General features: G+C 39.9%; 2 protein-coding genes across 3 annotated transcripts; both read right to left on the reverse strand.

The window, feature by feature from the left end:
• Positions 1 to 483: 483 nt before the first annotated feature.
• On the reverse strand, positions 484 to 13,263 carry LOC129376852 (zinc finger protein ZFP2-like). Its single transcript, XM_055056458.1, has 6 exons — positions 12,654 to 13,263; positions 10,210 to 10,343; positions 8,458 to 9,410; positions 8,205 to 8,373; positions 7,360 to 7,488; positions 484 to 3,821 (listed from the first exon to the last, which is right to left on the reverse strand). The coding sequence occupies exons 2-6, from the start codon at positions 10,325 to 10,327 to the stop codon at positions 3,142 to 3,144; spliced, it is 2,049 nt and encodes a 682-aa protein (XP_054912433.1). The 5' UTR covers positions 10,328 to 10,343; positions 12,654 to 13,263; the 3' UTR covers positions 484 to 3,141.
• A 381-nt stretch (positions 13,264 to 13,644) lies between these two features.
• Positions 13,645 to 21,275, reverse strand: LOC129376853 (zinc finger protein 660-like). Of its 2 annotated transcripts, none has more exons than XM_055056460.1 (11): positions 21,113 to 21,275; positions 19,959 to 20,111; positions 18,727 to 18,886; positions 18,019 to 18,071; positions 17,106 to 17,253; positions 16,935 to 17,021; positions 16,746 to 16,820; positions 16,225 to 16,311; positions 15,852 to 15,920; positions 15,026 to 15,268; positions 13,645 to 14,734 (listed from the first exon to the last, which is right to left on the reverse strand). In XM_055056460.1, the coding sequence occupies exons 1-11, from the start codon at positions 21,119 to 21,121 to the stop codon at positions 13,950 to 13,952; spliced, it is 1,869 nt and encodes a 622-aa protein (XP_054912435.1). In that variant the 5' UTR covers positions 21,122 to 21,275; the 3' UTR covers positions 13,645 to 13,949. The 2 variants fall into 2 exon arrangements, with proteins under 2 accessions (XP_054912435.1, XP_054912434.1); XM_055056459.1 differs by lacking the exon at positions 21,113 to 21,275 and adding an exon at positions 20,970 to 21,106.
• Positions 21,276 to 21,583: the final 308 nt, after the last annotated feature.

Here is a 21,583-nt window from a genome sequence, read left to right on the forward strand (position 1 = left end):
AATAAAGGAGTAAATGTCGGCCAAAAAACTCGAAATTTTCAAGATATGACAAGGACATTTCTCAACTAGAAAAGCCAAATGGTTGCTAGAAAAAACACTCTAAATTGTGGGATAGATTAAAAAAAAAGAAAAAAGTATTAATTCCAAAAGTTGAACATTTTTGACTTTTCAAACTAGGAAATTCCTACTTTTTTTTCTGCAAAACATTTAAAAAAAAATTCTAGAAAAGGACAGATGTTCTTTTGGTAAATATTTACTCCTTTTTTTCAATGACCTGAATATGCTGTGACATAAAAGACCAGGAAGAAAACAGAAAGATGCCATTTGAAAGAATTGCCAAAAGGGCGAAAACTTTGGAAAACTCCAGAGTTCACATATATTGTACCTTGAAAATGACAAGACCAAAATGTGAAGATTTTGGCAGGAAGCCGGCACAAAGTCAAATTATTGAAAAATAAAAATACAAATAAAAAATAGCAGATTAAAATTTGCAGATTAAAATTTGCCAAAGAACAAACTGACTGACTGTCCTAAAGTGATTTGGTGCAACATTTTGCTGAACAATAACAAGATTCCTCCTTTTGGACCTAAGTCCTCAAACAATTAGTTTTGGTCACCATACATTAAAGCACGGTGACTCAGGTATCATGCTGTGGTCATGTTTCTCATTCTATGTCGTCAGACCTACTCATCAAAGTTACCGATCAGTTCAGAAGCACTGAAAGAAAGCAGAAGCTTTAACAACATCCCAAACGCAGCAGTAAAGCAGCTGCGTTTTGGTCCCAAACTAACCAGATTGGCGTCATGAAAACACCAGCCCAGATTCTGGAGCTTTATCCAGATGAAAACATGTGGGCTGCCACATGATGCAGAGGCAAAACGAACTCTGGAATGTGTCCGATCGAGGTCGCCTGTTCAGGGTGAAGTCACTTCGACGGCGGTTACACAAATAAAAAATTCATACAAAACATTCGTCCAGATTCAGAGGAAACTAAATCTTCAGAAAACGTTTGCGTAGATGGAAATATGTAAACACTTGTTAATTAAAAAAAAAAAAAAACTCACTAATAATCCATTTTCTTTACTTTCTGTATTGAGATGTTATTGTTTTCCTAAGGTTTTGGTTGTGGATAGAACCTGCAGCGTTCTCAATGCATTTCTGTGTGTAAATCTGAGCTGTTATAAGAATTTTTACTCCGTTTATTAAACACATACCGTTAGAATCTGAACACAACCGAGGCCTGGACTATAAAGCAGGTTTGACATATCATATAGTGATTCATCTCTTTTTCTCTTGACATAAACAGCAAATTAAAAACTGATAACCTAGTTAGAAATTTACTTCAGTCCTGCAATGGAGGTAGGATTTTGGGATATGAACCGTACTGGTGGCGGTTTGTGGAGGTTGCTGAAGACAGAAGGTGTAAATCCTTCGTTGAAGTTAATAATTTGGGGTTTTAAACCATTAAAATCTCACAGCACCTACGTTCTAAGGTACAAATAATGATAATAAAAATGCTGGTCATGCAGGGATGTGTATCACTGCAAAGTTTTGAGTTTGAAAGATAAAAAAAGCACACTGGCAGGGGTATCCGAAGGTTTTGTCCCGAGCAAAAATTGTAAAGGCAACAGTTCCTACAAGACAAAAAAAAAGAAAATCATTTTTTAAATTATTTAAACCACCAAAAATGTGTGGTGTTTTACTTTTACTACTTAACAAGATAAGCAAAACAATTATTTAAATAAAGGGGTTGAATTTTTCAGAGGAAAGTTTAAAACATTGTACATCCAGAAGTTAAAAAGGGTTTTGCGCGTTTTCATTATGAGGAAGGAATCCAGTTTGGACATTCTTTTGGCTAATAAATGGTCTAATTCTCAGTAATGAAAAAAGAATTGAAGTCACTCTGACTTTAAACAAGCCAGTTGTATTTAGCCAAGTAAAAAAAAAAAAAAAAATTATAACAGATTTAGTTGCACAGCAGTTCCTTTCAGAGTAAAAGTCATGAGCCAAAAACATGATGTGGTTCGTTTTACTTTAGCTGTGCTTCCTTTAACCACTGAATTGTACAAATTGAATTTAAAATTAGTACATTCGCTAAAAGTGTTTTTTTTTTTTTACATTAGCAGAATAGCCAGAAAAACATCTGAACATTTGTAATGGAAACATTGCTGAAAATGAATAGAACGCAAAAAATATGAGTATTAAGACACATTTCTTGTGCGTGTGTGTGCTAGGAAGATTAGAATTTGTCTGTAATAATTTTGCACGAATAAAACATAAAAAGCCCCCATTTCTACCAATCACCTGAGCTTGGGGCCCCAATCAGTCCAATCAGCCCACCTGTGCCGTACTTTGGAGACCCCTGCAACAGGGTGTGTATTTAATAAACGTCTTTTAATATGTTTCATAGTGTTGACAATTAGCCGCAAACACCGTGTCACTTTTTCTTCAATATGTCAAGCACAATTAAGATTTAGCGCATCATGTTGACAGTAAAACCAACGATAATCATCGTCGGCAAGCAGCTTTTTTGTCCTCCAGCAGGGATCCTGGACACGTAGCAACGTGACGTGTCCAGGATTGTCTATACATCAGTTTGACTTTCCAACTTAACTCCTCGCAATTGGGCCTCTTTCTCCAGGCATGTTTTTAATGAACGAATACCATTATAACGTGATGTGAAACTCAAAAAAATAAATACATTTTACACGATAATGAAGTGAAATGGCGCATCTCAGAAAATCAGAGGAAAGAAGTACTTTTTTTGTTTGTTTTTTTTTATTTTCAAATAAAAAAAACTTGTTTCACTATAAATTCCCTACTACGGACAAAAAAAAGGTCAAATAAATAAATAAATAAATAGTGCTGAACCCAGGTGAGGAGTAACCCAGCTTCGTGTTTCTTGATGAGCAGCTAATCCTGTTTGGTAGCACAGATCACATGTTTCTGTTCATAAGGCTGTTTGTACACTTCAGCGATAAATATTTTAGTTTTTAACACTTTTTATATAGAAGCATCACAGATGGGTAACAATAAATTCACAGAGGTAAGTGGCTACGTTCCACTTTCTCAGATTTACAGACTTTTGATCTCATATTAAACACTACCAATATATATCTGGTTAAATAAATAGTTTTTTTTCAGTCATTTTTCTCCGTTATGCACATATTAATGGGGGAGTTATTGTCGCTCTCATACAAGTCGTCATTCTTCGTGACGACCGGAGACGTTCCCTCGGTCTCAAAGTGTTTCCTCCTGTGGAGCCTGAGGCTCTGCGAGCGGCTGAAGCCCCGCCCACAGACGTCACAGCCGTACGGTCTCTCCCCGGTGTGCAGCCTCACATGGTTTTTGAGGCTGGAAGCGCGCGTGAAGCTCTTGTCGCACTCGGGACAGTCGAACTTCTCCCCCAGGTGGATTTTTTCGTGTTCCCTCAGTCGGCCGGATTGGTTGAAGCTGCGGTCGCACACAGAGCAGTGGTACGGCTTCTCACCCGTGTGGGTGAGCCGGTGTCGGTTCATGGCGCCGGAGTGGGCGAAGCTCTTGCCGCAGTCCGGACAGGAATACGGCTTCTCTCCGGTGTGGACTTTAAAGTGACCTTTTAGCTGACCCTTCTGTGTGAACTGTTTCCCGCAGAGGGAGCACTGGTAGGGTTTCTCGCCTGAGTGAATGCGCATGTGGATCTGCAGCGCCGACATCTTGTGGCAGTCTCTCCCACAGAGCCCGCAGCAGTAGGAACTCTTCGAGTTGCTTCGACTTTGCTTCTCCTCAGGCGACGTTGGAAGACCGCGTTTTTCAACGTCTTCGTCAGCATCCGGATTTTCTGTAGACAATTTGGGCAAAAAGACTTTAAACTGACATGTCGTAGGAGCACAAACAGGGTTTGTACACTTTACTTACAGTAAACTCCAGGTATTTTAAAGGTAAGTTTTCATTCTCTTCCAGCACCACACTTCAGAGACAAAAACAATACAAATGAACCAAAAAAAAATATTGTTTCAATTCACTATTGTATATAATTGTATAATTTATTACAGAATTTTGCTACTGTTAAAAAACACAATTTCCCAATTGTGGTGTTTCCAATAAATAAGACACAAAATTGAAATCACACGTAAAAGTTTGTTCACGTGAGAAGTTGTTAGAAAACACACAGTGACATCATCCTCCTATCACTTCTTGTCTTCTTCGTGTTTTCCTCCAGCAGTGACATTCCGTTTTTATCACGTGCGACGCAAAAAAGTGTTAACGTTGCAGTTTTGTGAAATACACTAATTGCTATTTGGCCGAAAAGCTACCTCATCCAGTGCTAAAAAACAGCTTACCGAATAACGTGGAATTTTTTTTTTTAATTGCCATGTTTCTGATAAGCAAATTTATTTTTCAAAAATCAAATTAGAGCAATTATATGGCCAATGGAAACACAGGAATAATAAATTGATAACTTTTTAAATTATGAAATGTCTCTCTCACACACCCAACTGGTACAAGAACAAAATTTTAATTTAACAGAAAGTTCCCCAATTTCAATAATGTTGTTTAACGTATAGAATACAAGCCAAGTAAAAAATGGTCTCCAAAAGGGCTAAGTCACATCATGGTCATTATCTGTGTTGAGACCCATGGAAGCCAAACTCTAATTTAAATATTATTTATATTTGAGTTTGGCTTATATTCAAAATTCCTGTGGTCAATGTCACTGATCTAATCTCTGCTCCAAAACCTTTACAGAAATTCAAAGCGCTCAACAGAAATAACTTTTCAAGCAGGAGAAATACTTTATTGAGTAACCTCACCAATCAAACAATAATATTTCTCAAACGTCGATTTATTGCAGTGTCTCTCAGTACAAGTTAGAAGTCATTTAAATGATCATCTAAAAAAGAAATAAAGTTAATAACTAGAATGTACATTCACTGCACTGTATTGTTTTGTACAACATAATTATTAATTAGGCACAAAGACGAACAAGATTGAACTCTACCTTACATCACGGAAAATATTTTACCATTTAGCCAGAATGATCAGACAAAAAAGGCCAAAGATGTTTCCTATGGATCCAAGAAATTCCTGGGAGATTACTTTCTTCTATCTTTAAAGATATCACAAAAAATTGCATTGTTGAGTCTGTATTGGGTCATATTAGCACATAGCCATGTCTTTACCCTGCGTAGTGCACTAAAACTCCCTGCAGCTTCACATGAAGGCACTGGTACCAACACAAGTCTGAGGAGGGTTGCAACTTGGTCACATAAAAACCTCTACTGCCTCACCCATTGTGCTACAGAAGTGTTTGGGGAACTGTTTAGGAAAGGACCTTGTGTTTTGCTCAGGATAAGGTCTGGGCTAATTATCTATGCATTTTGTCATGAGTGCAGTCTCCTATTTTAGCTAAATCTTGATGCCGTCCTGTTCAAAATGCTCCTCAAACTGAACCTTTAGCATCCAAAACTTTAAACACCTCTATCCACTGCTTTGCCAAAAAGGCATCTTCAATCTTGATTCTGAATGGAGTCAAACGAATCAAGAAAGTCAACCAATGTTGCTGCTTTCTCATAGAGTGCAAGGTAGCTCCCGTCATTTATTTTTTCTGAAAAGACGACTGTAGCCCAGTCTGAGATTTTTATGAAGTGAAATATTAAGGCATTCAAACTCTCAAACAACAGCTGACGCAAAGGCGAGAACCTACATAGTCTTTCCTTTGCTGAAATCCTCAAAGAAGCCACTGGCATCCATCTTCATCCACTTATCCAGAATCAGGTCGCGGAGAGCCTAAGTAGGAAGGCCCAGACTTCCCAGCCACTTGGCAGTTCAGCATATTTTGCCATGTCCTCCAACTTACAGAGTATCCATTCATCCTGTCCTAACACATCTACTACTGCAGAATGACACATAGTGCACCTTGTTGGGCATACTCTTTCATGTTAGTTAGGGGTGTATTTTCAGACGTGGCAATGTTTTCAAGTATGGTCTTGAATTTTACTGACTGACCAAACAGGATGCCTAACGGTTCGCCAGCTATGTTTGACTCGGCCCACGAAAGCCAGACATGGGCAGATTAAGCATCAACAGCACACCTATCACCACCTTTGCAATGCCTTGGCCCGTTGTGTCAGACACCTTGAAAGGTACAATACACGCCTCAATTGGGAAATGGTCATGGTCTACAAAGTGAAGACACTTTCTTGTTCAGTGCCATAAACATCCTGGGTTTCATCAACTGTCAATGAAAACTGATCATTTGCAATGCTTTGAATTATTGCATTGGCCAGGATGCTTAGAATTTCATTCTGTGCTTTGAGGCTTGTGTACATAATAGTCTATCAACCTCTTTAGAAAAGTGGGGTAATCTTAATAAGTCTTATATGAGAGAAGTTGATACAAATAGCGACTTTACCCCATGTGGTGGATAACTGGCCCGTGATTGGATTTAGTTGATGTCCATTGTCCACTTGTAATCGCAAACTGATGATGGACTTGGGAGTTTTAGTGCACTGTATATTTCTGAATGGCTTTCTGAATGCTGCACTAATGAAAGTAGCATCTGGTATTCATCGCAGTACGGACTGATTTGAAAACAAAAACACAAGACTCCTCTCAATGTTGGACTGTAACGTAACCAAGAAAAACTGTCAAACCATTTCTCTTGGAAGGACAATGACTTTCCACTAGCAAGTGTTTGTGGACTTGCTAGTGGAAAGCACGTCCACAAACTTAGTTTCCAAGCTCTTTCACACTCTCCCTGGTTCTTAACGGTCTGTCTCCTAGAATAATAGTTATTTTTTATAACTCACAACAACCCAAACATAGTTCAACCCTACAGGGGGTACTGTCATTGCTAAAGTACATGTTTAAGTGAAGTTCATCCAACTATTACAAAACCAAAAAAACATGACGATAGACAATAAAGCCACTTCCTAAAAGGACTTTCATCAGACGCTATTCATGCCTGAACTAGCATGTTAATGCTAAACCTGTTGTAGAACCACAGAGGCTCCCAACATTAAAGTCAGCCCACATTTCTAAAGAAGGATTTTGTAAAAGAAGTTCCATAAATTATTACAGAGTCCTGAAACACTGGAAAGCTGATTGGCTAGAATTGCACTAAGTATCAATCTCATGGTGAAAGAACTTAAATAACAGATTCAAAATTAATTTCAGGGTTTTTAATTGAAAATCTTACTTATTTTAGTCTTAGACTGAATTCCAAATGATTCATCGCATTTTAGATTACTGTCCTTAGAAAGAAAGTTGGACTTGACTTGGCAGACCCCAGAGACAAACTGGAGATCAGCCTGATTTGTGCATCTCTAGCTTTATTTGTGGGACAAAATGCTACATGAGGGTTGGTGTCTCCTTACCGTTTACTGACCCCTCCTCTTCATCTTTTACTGTAATCCTAATCTCATTGTTGCTTTGCTGATGCAGCTCTTCATTTTCTTCCGGAGTCTCACAATTCTCCCCATCTGATGCGTGGTCTGGAGTTTCCTCTATCAATGTAAGGACACCACCCGTATGAACATTACATAATATCGCTAAAGTTAAATTTACATTTAAAGGGGAAGTAGTAGGTATTTTTCAGGCACATAATGCCACTTTACAGCATAACCAAGTAACAATGTTACCGTCAGTTGTAATAAGAATGCTGCATGTATAGAAATTTGACGTTGTAATTTAACTTCTTGAAACTAGGGCTCGGTTCCATTAAAAAACTCCTGCTCTTTCTGAAACTCCACCTCCAGGAAGTCATCTCAATGTTGCTCCTCTATTAACCCCTTAACAAAATTTTTACCAGCTTTGCATTGAGAAGTAGTTTGTACAATGAGCTCAGCAGATGCTCAGTTCCACGAGGTGCTTGCTAATTGCTGCTGGCTAGTCTGAAGGAGCTGAGTGGGGGAGTCGCACAAGATGGCTGCTCTGTGAGGCAGAAGCTGAGAAGCTTGGAAACTGCCGCTCAGAGGAAGGAAGAGCTTTGTCCTTCAAGGCAGCTCTAGGTCCACCAGGCGTTTGGCACAGCTTAACAGTCGCCATGGGAGATTAAAGGATTTCTCCAACATGCATGAAAGAATCAAAGCAACACTCCATGTATATTTTTGATGAAGTAATAACATTATAACATGATGGAAAGCTAAAAAAAGTGCATTTTACATAATACTGACACTTTAATTCAGCAAATAATGAGGATATCGAGAATACTTTGAAGTACCGTATAAAGGTTCCTCCTCTTCTTCCTGTTTCACTATAACTTTCACATGGGGAGTGGAAACGTGGTTCTCTGAAGGGTTTTCCATTGTCCTCGGGATAACTTCTGGCTGAGGCAATGTGACACAGTTAGGACGCTCAGCAGCATTTGGGGAGGTCTCGCTTTCAGGTACCTTCAAATACAGTTTCATAAAAATAAAAAAAATAACTGAGTAAACTAAAGAAACAAGTTTCAAAATGCTGTGTCCTGTTACTACCTCACAGATGATGGAGTTACCCTGGCCCTCCAGGCACGACTCATCCGCCGATGCTTGACTCACTCCCAAGACGACATCAGGGACGGACTCGTTCTTGGTCGACATACACGACCGCCGGTGGTTTCTCAGAGTTCCCGCTAACGAGAAGTGCCGTCCGCAGTCAACGCAGGTGTATGGTTTCTCTCCTGTGTGGATCCTGGTGTGCCTCCGAAGTTCCCCAGGAGCGACAAACGACTTGTCGCACTGAGAGCAGCTATATGGCTTCTCTCCCGTGTGAGTCCTCATGTGCGTGGTGAGCGTCCACTGCTGCGCGAAGGTCTTGCCGCAGTCAGAGCAGTGGTAGGGGGTGATACCGGTGTGGAGGCGCTCGTGCCTCACCAGTGTTCCAGACAAGGCGAACCGTTTGTCACAGAATGAGCACTGGAAGGGCCTTTCTCCAGTGTGAGTCCGCTGGTGGTCCCTCAGCTCGGCCGCCGAGTTGCAGCTCTTCTCACAGTCCGAGCATGGGAACTTCTTCCTCGTGAAGCCTGCGACTACCTCGCAGTGCATCGCCTCCAGGTGTGTCTTTAAGTGCCAGTGCCGAGAAAAGCTCTTCAGGCAGATGGAGCAGTGGTAGGGCCTCTCGCCCGTGTGAGTCCTCCGGTGGAGCCGAAGCTCCCCCTGACTGGCAAACCTCTTGGTGCAGAAAGTGCACGGGAACGGCTTTTCGCCCGTGTGGACCCTTTCGTGGATCATGAGGAGCCCTTTCTCTGGAAATCTCTTTTCGCACATGGAGCAAGGGAAGGGTCTCTCTCCCGAGTGAGTGCGCAGATGTCGCTGAAGCTTAGAGGCATAAGGAAAGTCTTTCCCACAAACCGAGCAGCTGTGGAGGGATGCTAGCTTTTCACTCTCACTCTGAATCAATTTCTTGGAGGGAGTCTCTGCAGATATGACGCCTGAGATGGGATTTGCTCCTGTGTGAAAACAAGTTAAGGAATAGCACAATATTCAGTGACATTCAGTGGATCCCAGAGTGTTTCTTTGCATCAATTATTCCACATATTTTTTCATGACATACAAATGAGAAAATTTTATATTTTTACATTTTTAATTGTAAGTACACAGATACATCAGTCTAAATTTTGGGAGAGCGGCGATAGGCTAACATTAGGCTGTGAAACCGATCTTGTCTAACTCTTGTCTTATGCTAAAAATCAGCTACTGTTCCCCTTAGTACTGTGGTGAGAGAGGGCTGACTGACACCTGAGAGAAGTTGGCCCCCCACCTTCTTCAAATCAGACAAAATTGGTGTGATACATTTGTGCACCTATCGTTTTAAAGATATAAAAACGTTTCTAGAGGTCATCAAAGGTCAACTCCCTGCCCCCACCAACTTTACTCAGGTCTAACAGACACACCCACCCACCAGATCATGTCTGCAGCTGCACGATTAGTCACCCCACTGTCGCCAACTTAGCAACTTTGTTGCTGTACTTCCTGAGCTTTCAATAAAAATTAAAAAAAAATCGGTATCGGTCAAATTTGTAATTGGTAGGTCAGGGTTTTTTTTAAGTTTGCCTATCGGCCAGAAAACTACAATCAATGTTTAAAAAGAAAAAAAGTTGAGTCATGTTTTGTTAATAGCCAGTTTTATCTGTTCTATCAAAGTTGCATGCTGATTTCTACTATTCAAGGTGTTTTAAACTAAAAAAAAAACCCACAAATATTAATCTTTCTACAGCCAACTTAACTTTAAGATCTTTAATTACTTACTGACTTCGGAGAACTCCACTTCTTCCCCGTCTGAGTTGATTAGACCACCTACTTCTTGCTCGTCTTCGTCGACAAGGACCGCCGCTGGTCCAAAGTGGTCAGAGTTCTCTGAACCCATCTCTCAAATATATAATCTAGCAAAAGAGAGATTCATATTTGACTGTAACAATATAGGCAAACAGCTCATATTGCAGCTGTGAAGGTGAAGAAATTTTTTTTTGTCAATAGTCGCCAAGTACAACAAGGTATAAGTTTCAAAGTCAGGTGCAGTAAAATGAAATTTCTAAGACGAAGATTCAACTGTTTACTGCCTTATCAAATACAATCACTGATTTTTGTGCTTGTGAATCAGTAGAGTCTGGGTTATGTCAAGACATCCTCAGTTCCTCAGGTGTATTTTATCATTTCAGTTTGGACAAGTATATAATGATGATGATGATGATGATGTGAAGATTTTACTAATTAGAGCATTGCAGACCAAGCATCAAAACAACATAAACGAAATGGTTTTCCACATTTTTCAACAATGGCTTACTTGTGCAGAATTATGAGATGAATTAGTAATTGTTTTTTTTGTGTGTCTGATCGGTACCGGTCAATACTAAACCACAAATATCGGTAATCTGTCAAACGTAAAGTGTGTCAACAGGATGGGTACTAGCTGCACACTTCCAAAAATCTAACTTTTATCAAAATAAAATTGAGCTAAAAGAAGAAAAACATTGAAAGAGAAGTGATAAATCTAACAAGTGTAGGGTGAGCCGTGAAGAAAACCACTAAAAGACTGCAAAAAATTTGAAACTGCAGAAACACAGATGGATTTAGTTTGGGGGTCTGAGACCTGCCGATCTGCAGTCGCACTGTGTAAGCTCATCTTTTAACCCCGGGGTTGCTGGTTTGAACCTGTGTCCATCTGTCTCAGTTATTGGGCAAGACAGGGTGTCTATCTTTCCAGTTGGTGGTCAGACATGCATTTCGACATTTAAAACGATAAAGAACAAGTTAATGTCTTTAAAAATAATATCAAATGCAGGTTTTAGCAGTTTTTCAATAAGTAATTCAATTAAACGTTAACAAAAGAATGACATTTAAAGTAAAAATGATATTATTTTAAGATTATTTTTTGGTCAATAGGTCGGAAACTATATACTTTCTGTTATTTTACCACAAATGTTAACATCACATAGAGAAAATGTATCTATCCTTTTTTGTAAATGTTTTCTATTTTTCTGAAATATAGAAGTGAAATGTTTTTTTTTAAATTAGATTTAGATAGATTTTCCTGTAATCTGGTATTTTTAAAAATGTATAGATAAACTATAATTTTTCATTTATGATGTTTTTTTTCCCAAAAAAGTCAGGTTACATTTGCACCTCTAAACGAGTTTAGGGCAAAAAATGTTTAATTGGATTATAAAGGTTGCAGGCCAGTGGTTTTGAGAAAAGCATGTGAAATCACAAAAAATGCACCGGCATTCAATGTCAGGAATGGGAAATTATCAAGAAGAATGGACAAAAGTTTTAAAGCTTGTAGAAACATACCTCAAAATAAGCATCATTGCATTGCAATTGCGGTTGAGGGCAATTTGACAAATCACAGACTTGGGGGCATGGAGGTTAAATTTAAAGGCAAGCCACACTTTTCAGATATCTCTTTGTGAAATAAATGAAATGAATGAATTAAAAAAAACAATGTGTCATTTCCCTTTCAACTTCACAAATCCGACTGAAACATATTGAGGTTTGTGACCGTAACGGTACAAAAGGTAAACAAGTTAAAGGGCGTCGGTGGTCCGGTGTTGTTGTCTCCACCCTGGAGGACATCAGTGTCCTCCTCAAGGACAGCCAAGCGGAGGATGGAAGAGTGACTCGAAACGGAACGCGCTTCCTTCCTCGCGCCACAAATCTGACGGGAAGGTGTCACCTGGATTTTCTGGGACTTTGATTATTCAACGTAAAGACAACAAGCTAGCCCGGTAGCATTAGCTCCAGGCTGCTAATTCTGCTGTTTTCAAGACATTAATTGACCTGTTAGAGTACAGAGCTCTCTAATAGACCTGGAGGGGGGATAAAGACACCACCCTCAGCAGACGCAGTGAGCTGAGCAGACCGCAATTGGCCTGAGAATAAGTTGTTTTAATCGTGACAGCGGCGGTCACCGCCGAGCTGGTCAGCGACCACCTCCTGCTGCTCTGGGGGGAACCGCTGATAGCCAGCTATCGGAGACACGGGCGGCGTTTCACAGCATCATTTATCTTAACAAGCAGCTGATAATGACCTACATTTTGACAAAAAAAAAAAAAAAAACCATTAGGTGACAATCATCAGAGCCCGCTAGAAATTCACCAGATTTCTACAAGACCCCCGCCCCCCCTCTCTCTCAGCTGTGGATAACACTCGCTAACTCGACTAGCTAACGACAGACAATGGACATGTTGACCAACCTCTGCATAGATTGTTCCCTCGGGTGAAAGGGAGTCGCTTCGGAATAGTTTGTTGCGACGCAGCGGCAGTAGGCGAGTCGAGGCGTCAGGTCGGCGCTCCGGCTGCTGAAACAGCGCGTCAAATGATTGTAAACAAACAAATGAGTCACGTTAGAAAAACGACTGATGACAACACTTTCGGCTTGACTTGGCGTTGCAGACCCTCGGAACTTCCGGTTATCACAATAAAAGCACAACAAGGTGTTTCTTCCTGAAGCTGCGTGGCGGGTGGAAGGCAAATGTGGGCAAGTAAATGGAGGAAACTAAAAGACTGCTTCATGTTTGCATTACAAGTCCTTCTCGCTTCATCTCTAAAACGTTTATTTCTCCTCAAGTCTATCAAGAGTTATTTTAAATAACTACTATACTAACATGCGTACCACACGGACAGGAGTAAGAAAAATACATTTTAATGCAATCTTTTTGATGTGTGCTGATGTTTCTCTTTGCTTCAAAATTGAGGTTGGAAAGCCTCCTTGCCATCGCTCTAATCTCTAGGTTAATGTAGAAGAATGACTTTACATCTTAATCTGCCAGAGGTACGAATAATACCAGTCTTAACTATTACTAAAATAAATATGACATCTATAAATACGGTATTCATGACTTTTTAAAGTCTAACAATAAGAATGGTGAATGGCCTGTACTTGTAGAGCACTTTATCTAGTCCAGAGAACTCCAAAGCGCTTTACACTACATTCAGTTATTCACCCATTCATCCACTCCAAACCTCATTGCAGGACCATCTGCCCTGGGGCAGTCTGACAGAAGCGACCTCTGTGACCTTTTAAAACTCAGCAGAAACCCTTCATATCTAAAAAAACCGCTTCATGCATTAGTTTAAAATTTCTAAAACAGGACTAAAGCCTAAAACAGGCAATATTTCTATCCATCTTTTATAAACACTGTATTACTTAATATGAAGAAAACAAAATCACAGATGTGTTTCTAACAAAAGTTTGTATTTCAACAACGAGGAGTTTGAAATAACATCGATGTAGTGCATTTAAAAAAAAAAAAAAACATGTTTGTTATTTGGCATGCAGTTTACAAAAGGCACTAAAATAGAACAGAAGAGCTACCAGCAAAGAGGAAGCATTCAGACGTAGGCACAGAACTTACACACGACATAGAAAACACAGTAAGCCTCCAAACTGTTCCCCAGCTCAGAAACCACCTCCAAAGGAACGGAAGATAGAAGAGTAAAGAGCAGTTTACTGTGACACCACTAATAGGAATGCGTGAACTGAAGTATTGTCAGATTTCCAACTTGCTCTGCTGCTTGGGTCTGCCAAGCTGCCTGGTTGGTCCCATTCGCCTGCCGCCGTGCGTCCGCTGGTGCTGCCGAAGTCCCTGGCGGTAAGTGAAACTTTTCTCACACTCCCCGCACTTGTAGGGTCTTTCCCCGGTGTGGAGCCTGTGGTGGACTTTCAGCTCCCCAGCTCGGGAGTAGCCTTTCCCGCAGATGCTGCAGACGAACGGCCTGTCTTTGATGTGGGTCTGGTAGTGTGCTTTCAGGTAGGAGTTAATCTGAAACGTTTTCCCACAGATGGAGCAGGTAAACGGTCTCTCCTGGGAGTGCTGCATCTCGTGGAGCTTAAGGGAAGACGCCGTGTGGAAACCCCGGCCGCAGAGCGAGCAGAGGAAGGGCCGCTCGCCTGTGTGGATGCGCTGGTGAATCTGGATGTAGCTCTCGTTGATGAACATCTTGCCGCAGTCCGGGCACGAGTAGCGCTTCTCCTTGACGTGGCTCTTCATGTGCGTCTCCAGTTGGTCTTTGTCGTCGAACTGAACGCAGCAGCGGCGGCAGAAGAGGAACCGTGACGCGCCGCGCTCGGCCGACTCCGACTCGGCCACGACCTCGCTGTGCGTCGTGACGTGGTGTGCCTGCAAAGCCGACTGGCTTTCGCAGTCCTTCCCGCATTCCAGGCAGTGGAGGGACGAACGAATCTTTGATTCTCCTGGCAGGGACTTCAGATATTCTGAGAGTTCGGACGCGGAGGGATTCACCTCGTCCTCGGAGTCCACAGCGTCTTTTCGACCTTGTGAAGGAAAAAGCAAACAAACCCATTTCATCCTTCGTTCATCAGAAAGTTTTATATAGACTATATATGCCAGCAAAGTCTCATAAAATACTGTCACAACATGATGACAGTTTTAACAGGTATGTAAATAATTTTTTTTTTTTCATTAACGTTACATACTGCACTTTTAACACCTAACGATCAAACTCACAGATATAAACTTTAGGTGAACATGATTGCAGAAATAAACTTTCTGACGATCTTCCAGTGGATTGATATGCGCCTGTAAAGAACTGTCAAATCTCTCACCAAGGTGGACTTTGTAGTGTGTTTTCAGATTCCCCTTCTGGTTGAAGCCCCGCCCACAGATGGAGCAGCAGTATGGTTTTTCCCCCGTGTGGATCAGCTCGTGCCGCTCCAGTTTGTATGCGTGGAGAAACTGTTTGCAGCAAACTGAACATCGATACTCGATTTTCTCCCTGGGCTGTTTCAGGAGCTCCGGGGGGATTTCTATCGGCACGCGCGACGCCTTCCTCTGAGGACGCCTCTTCCCTGTAAGGGAGTAAGGAATGACAGTGAAGTAAAGCTGGTAAAAAAAAACAAAGAAATGCCAACCAGACCTGCTCCAGCGATTGCTTGTTGTGCCATTTCGCCTCAGTTTGCATTTCAAACCCGAAAAACCAGCTGCTTCATTCCCTCAAGTCAGAACTCCAGCTGTCCTTACAAGAAGTCGTTTCAGATTTAACTCGACTAACTCATAAAACAGAAACAGTTCCAGGAGTTACCGGTTCACCTGCTGTTCCCAGTTTGTTTTACAATAAACCGGTGACACACACACCATCTGTTTCCTTGCATTACTGTTTAAAATAGATAGAAATACCATCTTATTCAGTAACCTAGAACATTACTGAAACCTAAATTTGACTCAGGAACTCAGTTTACTCAGTGAAACATATATGAATTGATTACACATAAACTGATGTTTTCAAGCCTTTATTTCTGTTGATTAAGATACATTTAATTAAAATAAAAGATAAAAGATTTTAAAAAATGATTAAAACTGGACACACTTTCTTTTCCCCTCAGCAAACCAATCAGAACATTTTGCCAGCATGAATATATTTACTTCTCTTACCAGTAGAAATATTTTCATTTTCTCCTTCAGCAGAGAGTTTGGCATCTTTTTTCTGTAAGTGTTGCTTTGCTGTAACAAGAAAAGAGAACCTGCTGTACAGAAATCATGAACAGCACAAGAATAAACCATTTTACAACTTCTGTTTATGAGACAATTATCAAAACTGGGAAGGGTTTTAATTCCTCTGCAGATTAATAGATAAAAGAGGTCTGGTTGATAAATCAGACACCCTGCACTCCTCTGATTAACATAATTTCAATGGTTCTTCTAAAGCCCCCACATTACAATACATTAAAAGCAACTACAAAAAAAAACCAAAAAAAAAAAAAACGTATTCTGCCACAAATCAAGATGAAACTTTTTCTGGACTCACCAGTCACACAGAGGGTAGTGTCAAAGTTTATTTCTTGTGGTTCGGTATAGGTGCAGATATTTCTCCTTCTTCGGCTACGTCTTGATACTTTAAAATAAAATAGAGACTGTAACAAAAACAACAGCATGCAATAATGACATTTTGAATTAGACTTGCCCATAAAGCATTAGGGAGAAGCTTTTGTACACTTACAAATGTAAGTGTACATGGAATGTAATTCTCATGCTGTTTTTATTAAATGTTTTATCCTTCTAAATTAATGTTCTCTCTCTAATTAAGGAACACCAAATCAGTATGCAAATATTTAGTTTAGCTCAAACCATGTCTGAATTAGAGAAAATCTGGATTCAACACTGGGAATTAAGCTATTTGAAGGAATTCATAAATTTATTTAAAAGTAATGACTAAAAATAAAAAAGAAAACGGTTCCAAATCATTTTTAAAAGACTCAAAGTATTCTAAAACGTATGTCCTTGATCGGTGAGCGTATGTTTATGGGAAGAACCGTCATAAAGACTCACCTCCTTCATGTATCTCTGAGTCTCCCTCACACAGCAGTGGAGGCTGAGAAACATGTCTTCGGACTCTTCTCCTCGCTGTAACAAAGACAGACAAAAATCGCCCATTTTTACACTGCATGCCGATTTCAATAAAACAATATCTCAGCATCCATTTGCATTTGTTCCACTTTCCTGATTCCAATCACCTACCGGGGTTTAAAAGAACAGGCTCTCCTTGGTCTGGGTTTGCCAGAGGTCGCTCTCTGACCTTTTTCGCCCGTCTCCGTCGCATTCTTGCTACAAAATTAAGAGAACAACCTCAAAGCCAAATCAAGTCTTCTTTCGGCATGTTTATTCATTTTTGTCTTCTGTCGTGTTTACCAGGATGTGAAGTTGAGATCTTCGTCGTCCTCACGACTCTCTCTTCCTGTTCCACTTCCTCGATTTCTTCTTCATCTCCAACAACTGCCATGACGAGAGTTGGACTGCTGCAGTCCCTTGAGTTTTGAAAATCCACCAGGATGACTTCCTGTTTGACACAATTATTAAAAAAAACAAAAAAACATCACAGTCTGTTATCAGAGCACAAAAGTGCATTTTATATTTGTATGAACATGGTATTAAATTATGATAGTGGAAGACAGGTGACAGTTTAAGCCCAATATCTACATCCTCAGTTATAAAAAAAAATACATTTTCCTCACTCTCTGACATTAAAGGGGAAGTTTTATGTAAAAATATGTAAAACTTTTTTTTTGAGCTCTACATCATGTTTTAATTTTATTCCCTCATTAAAACAAGAAATACCTGTAGTTTTGCTTTGTTTCTTCAAACTAGCCAGCAGAAATTAGCTAGTGGAACTGCATCTGCTGAGTTCATTATCCTGCTAAAACGTTATTAAAGGATCAATACAGGAGCCATGTTGTGATGATTTCCTGAAGGCGGAGTTTCAGGAAATCTTAAAGAGACAAAGGACCAATTTCAAGTCGATAAATTAGGTACCCAAATTTCTTTTAAGTGATATTTGATATATAGCATTTTTATAACAACTGAAGGTGACATTGTTGCTTGATTGTGCAATAAAATGATACAATATGACTGGAAAATACATAATACCGCCTCTTTAAATCAGAGTAGATGTTTCTTACTTTAGGTTGTTTAGTTTTATGAAAAGCCAAAACAGTTGGTGAAATGATTCTTTTCAGTAATTTAATATTCTGTCTGTCTGTCCATGCAGCCCGGGATGTCCTGGTGTTAAATGTTACGTCTTTCAAAAAAGACAACAAAAAGTCACCTTCTCAGACTGGGAAACCTCTGTGCAATCAGACTCTTGGTCAGAAACGTTTCCTGCAAAGATGGATAAAGAAGAGACATAGAAGGGATTTAGAGGAAATCTAAAATATTTGCGAGATCAGCCCTGGGTCCTGGCCTTTTGTGTTGGAATAAGAGGGACCGCTTTGGCAAACAGACCCGGCTCTCAGCGCGGAAGTTAGTTGGTGAAACTAATTAACTGGTGTTAAATGTTACGTCTTTTAGAAGAAAATATACTGTTCTGAATTATAGCATAGTATATTTCCTCAACTGCATCAACATTTTCCATGAAAGAAGGAACTCAAATTAAAAGATAATAGATAAATTGTTTGATCAATCCACATATATTTTATTGCAATTCAATATGAAAGACCCACATAAGGTGGCATACGATTGTGAAGTAGAAAGAAAATTATACATGATTCAAAAACGTTTTCTCCAAATAAAAAAACTGAAAAGTGTGGTGTGCAAAAGTATTCAGCCCCCTTATCTCCGAGTACAACTAACTCCATCCAGAAGTCGCCTGATACCTGCTAACGACGACACACAGAGTCCACCTGTGTGTAATCTGATCTAGGTACAAATCCAGCTGCTCTGTGATGGCCCCAGATGTCGGTCCAGAGAATATTGGGCCTACTTTGAAAATGTTTCAGAAAATTCACATATACAGCGAACTTGTAAATCAACTTACTTCCATCCCATGTCACCTCCTCTCCATCCGAGTTGATCAAACCTCTGATTCCTTCCGCTGGCTCCTGCTCCTCCTCCTTCGGTCCGGTCTGAAGCCTGACTGTTAAGTGGAGCGTTCGGCCGTCCAGGTTTGCAGAGGCCATCTTTGGGTCCGAGGAATACTGGGCAGAGAGCACACATTGCATCAAGAAGGGAAGCCAACATGTCATCTTTAGACTATTACGAAACTTAGTGACATTCATCAACTTCTGCAGAAAATCATTTTCAGATTTGTATGTCATGTTTTATTTTACTCTGAAATTATTTCAACACTCTTCTTTGTAATCTTAACTTTTACATTTGGTTCCTGGAACTAATACTAAAAATTTCAGTTAGAAAATGGTCAATAATTTTCAAAATATTGACTAGAAAACTCCCAAGCAATCAATCACTTGGGAGTTTTATATAAAAATAAAATTGTAATTAATTACAGATATTTTTTACAGTTTGATATAATAATACTTCAATTTGTCCTGATTAGACAATGAAAGCAAAAATAAAACTCCTTTGTGAGGCTGCAAACAATCCAAAAATCAGGTTTTGTGTTACTTGAAGTTATAAAGAACGGTTGCAGGCCTGGACTTCTCTAAACCACGGCACACAGCCAAACACTGGAAATAGAGATAAAATTTTATATGAAGTCACGACTTTGTCAAATAATATTTTGCTCTGCTTGTATCAAACTAAATGCATCCCAGTGAAGCTTAAAAATAAAAAATGAAAAACATTTCAGCTCTCAACAAGGATTGATTTCAACCTGCAACCAGTGGGGAAACTAACGTTGTGATATTTTATATTTTGCGCTGAATACTGACAAAGAACATGTAAGAATTTTTGTAAAATGATCTGAACAAAACAGGTGATGTTTGGTTTATCATTTTCAGATGTTTTTCTATAAAATGGGTATATCTGCACAATACATCAACAATAAGATAAGTCGCTATAGACAGGTGATCAGTATCAAGATATTACACCTGATTGAATTTTCAATAATTTATCTGAACTTTGATCTAGAACCGCACAGCATTCTGGGACAAGAGAACCAGTAAGCAACCGCAAGTTCAGAGAAAAGACTTTCGCTTAGCCAATCAAAAGGAAGATGCTAAGACGTGGACAGCTAACGCCCTCTCTGTAGGACCGCGCTTAGATAAGAATATATACATTTCTGGTTTTCCCCCTCCAGTTTTCACTCACAGTCCAGCTCTCTTCTTCCTCTTTGATGATGACTTGGATCTCTGGCGTGTAGCCGGGGCTTCCTGCCGCTTTTCTCTCCTGCTGCTGCCCAGCCGTCTGCCCACAACGGTTTTCGTTCAGACCAACCGACACTGGATCTTGAAGTTCAGGGTCCTAATTGAACCAGAGAAAAACAATGGTTGAAAAGAAAAACAAAAGAAAACATTTTTCAATCAGCACCTTCTGGTGGACAGAAAGGAGTAACACTGCTACTGCTAATATTGCTATTAAAACTTCAAATACTTAAGAACTTCGTTGTTCTGGATTTGCACTAAAACATGAACAGCTTTCACAAAATTTTTTTTTACCACAAACAGCATAATTTCATATTTAGACATTGCCTTTAAACATTTTTTAACATATAGTTCCTTATTTTTGACAAAATAAAGAAAACATGGCATTTCATCGATACATAAACGAGTATAAAGTTTTGATTAAAAAAAAATTGTCAGAAAATTATGTTTTGTTATCATTCTTACATTAGCAGTTTTACTAGTTTGTTTTTCATTCATGGGTTTAGTATTCACACCCTAGAGAGGAGGAATTTGTTAATTCCTTTTCTCTAGGAATTAACTTATGAAGTGCCAAAAAAAATAAATGATAATAAAGTTACAGTTTCACACAAAAATTGGAATTAATATTCTCTTAAATTTCTCCATTATACTTTATGAAGAATGTAAAACTCCACTTCTGTTGTTTACCCTTGAGTCCTTCGTCAGGCGAGTTTGGGGTGAAATGATGAAAATGCTCTTCTGGCATGAAGTCAAATGATCTCTTCTACCATCCTGCTTAATATGCAACGACTCACTCATGCTCATGCTCATACCATTTACAAAGTGACGAAGCTGCATTATTATGGGACTATATTGCTTCACGTGTTGCGTTTACATCGGATTCAGGTTAAATTAGCGACGTTTTCCGCGGCCCCGTTAGTTCGCCTGAAGCCCGGACTTCCAAAATGACACTAATTACCGCTTTGAAGCAGTTTGCTGTTCCCTCTGCTGGATGAATGGAGGCAGGTTGGCAGCAGAAGCAGCACATTTCTCCTCTGTCTGCGGGTGAACTAGCTGGTTCACTGGAACTGTTTGGCTAATTCCAAACGCTCGCGACGTTACCTCGAACATCCTGCGCCGTGGGAGCCAGACACGGAGGACGTCATGGGAAAACCCGCGATACCAGCCGGGGCTCGGAGTCAGCGTGGAGCCAGCGTGGAGCGTGTGTCAGACGCAGGCAGCAGCTGCCAGGTTCATCAAACTGGTCTGCGCTGCTTGCTTTTTTTATTATTATTGATTGATTTATTTATTAAATTATTTGAAGTCGGCCCTCCTCTTCAGCTCTCTCCTCTTCTTCGAGGCTTTAGGTATCTTTATCACTGCTTACTGCCTCCTGCTTTTAGTCTTCCGAGGTTTGTTTGAACGCATCATTTCAGCCCGATTTCCATCCTTTTGTCTGTCTCTGTTCTCCACGTGAAGGAGTAAATTTGGGTCCATGTAATGAAGTAAATGAGATTAATATTTGTTTGAAAAATATATTTTATGCGACTGTAACCTGGTTCTGAATCCATCAATGGGTCGCTCCTCTCCTGC

The sequence above is a fragment of the Poeciliopsis prolifica genome, unplaced genomic scaffold (assembly GCF_027474105.1).
Source record: "Poeciliopsis prolifica strain line A6 unplaced genomic scaffold, Auburn_PproV2 SCAFFOLD045, whole genome shotgun sequence".
NCBI lineage: Eukaryota > Metazoa > Chordata > Actinopteri > Cyprinodontiformes > Poeciliidae > Poeciliopsis > Poeciliopsis prolifica.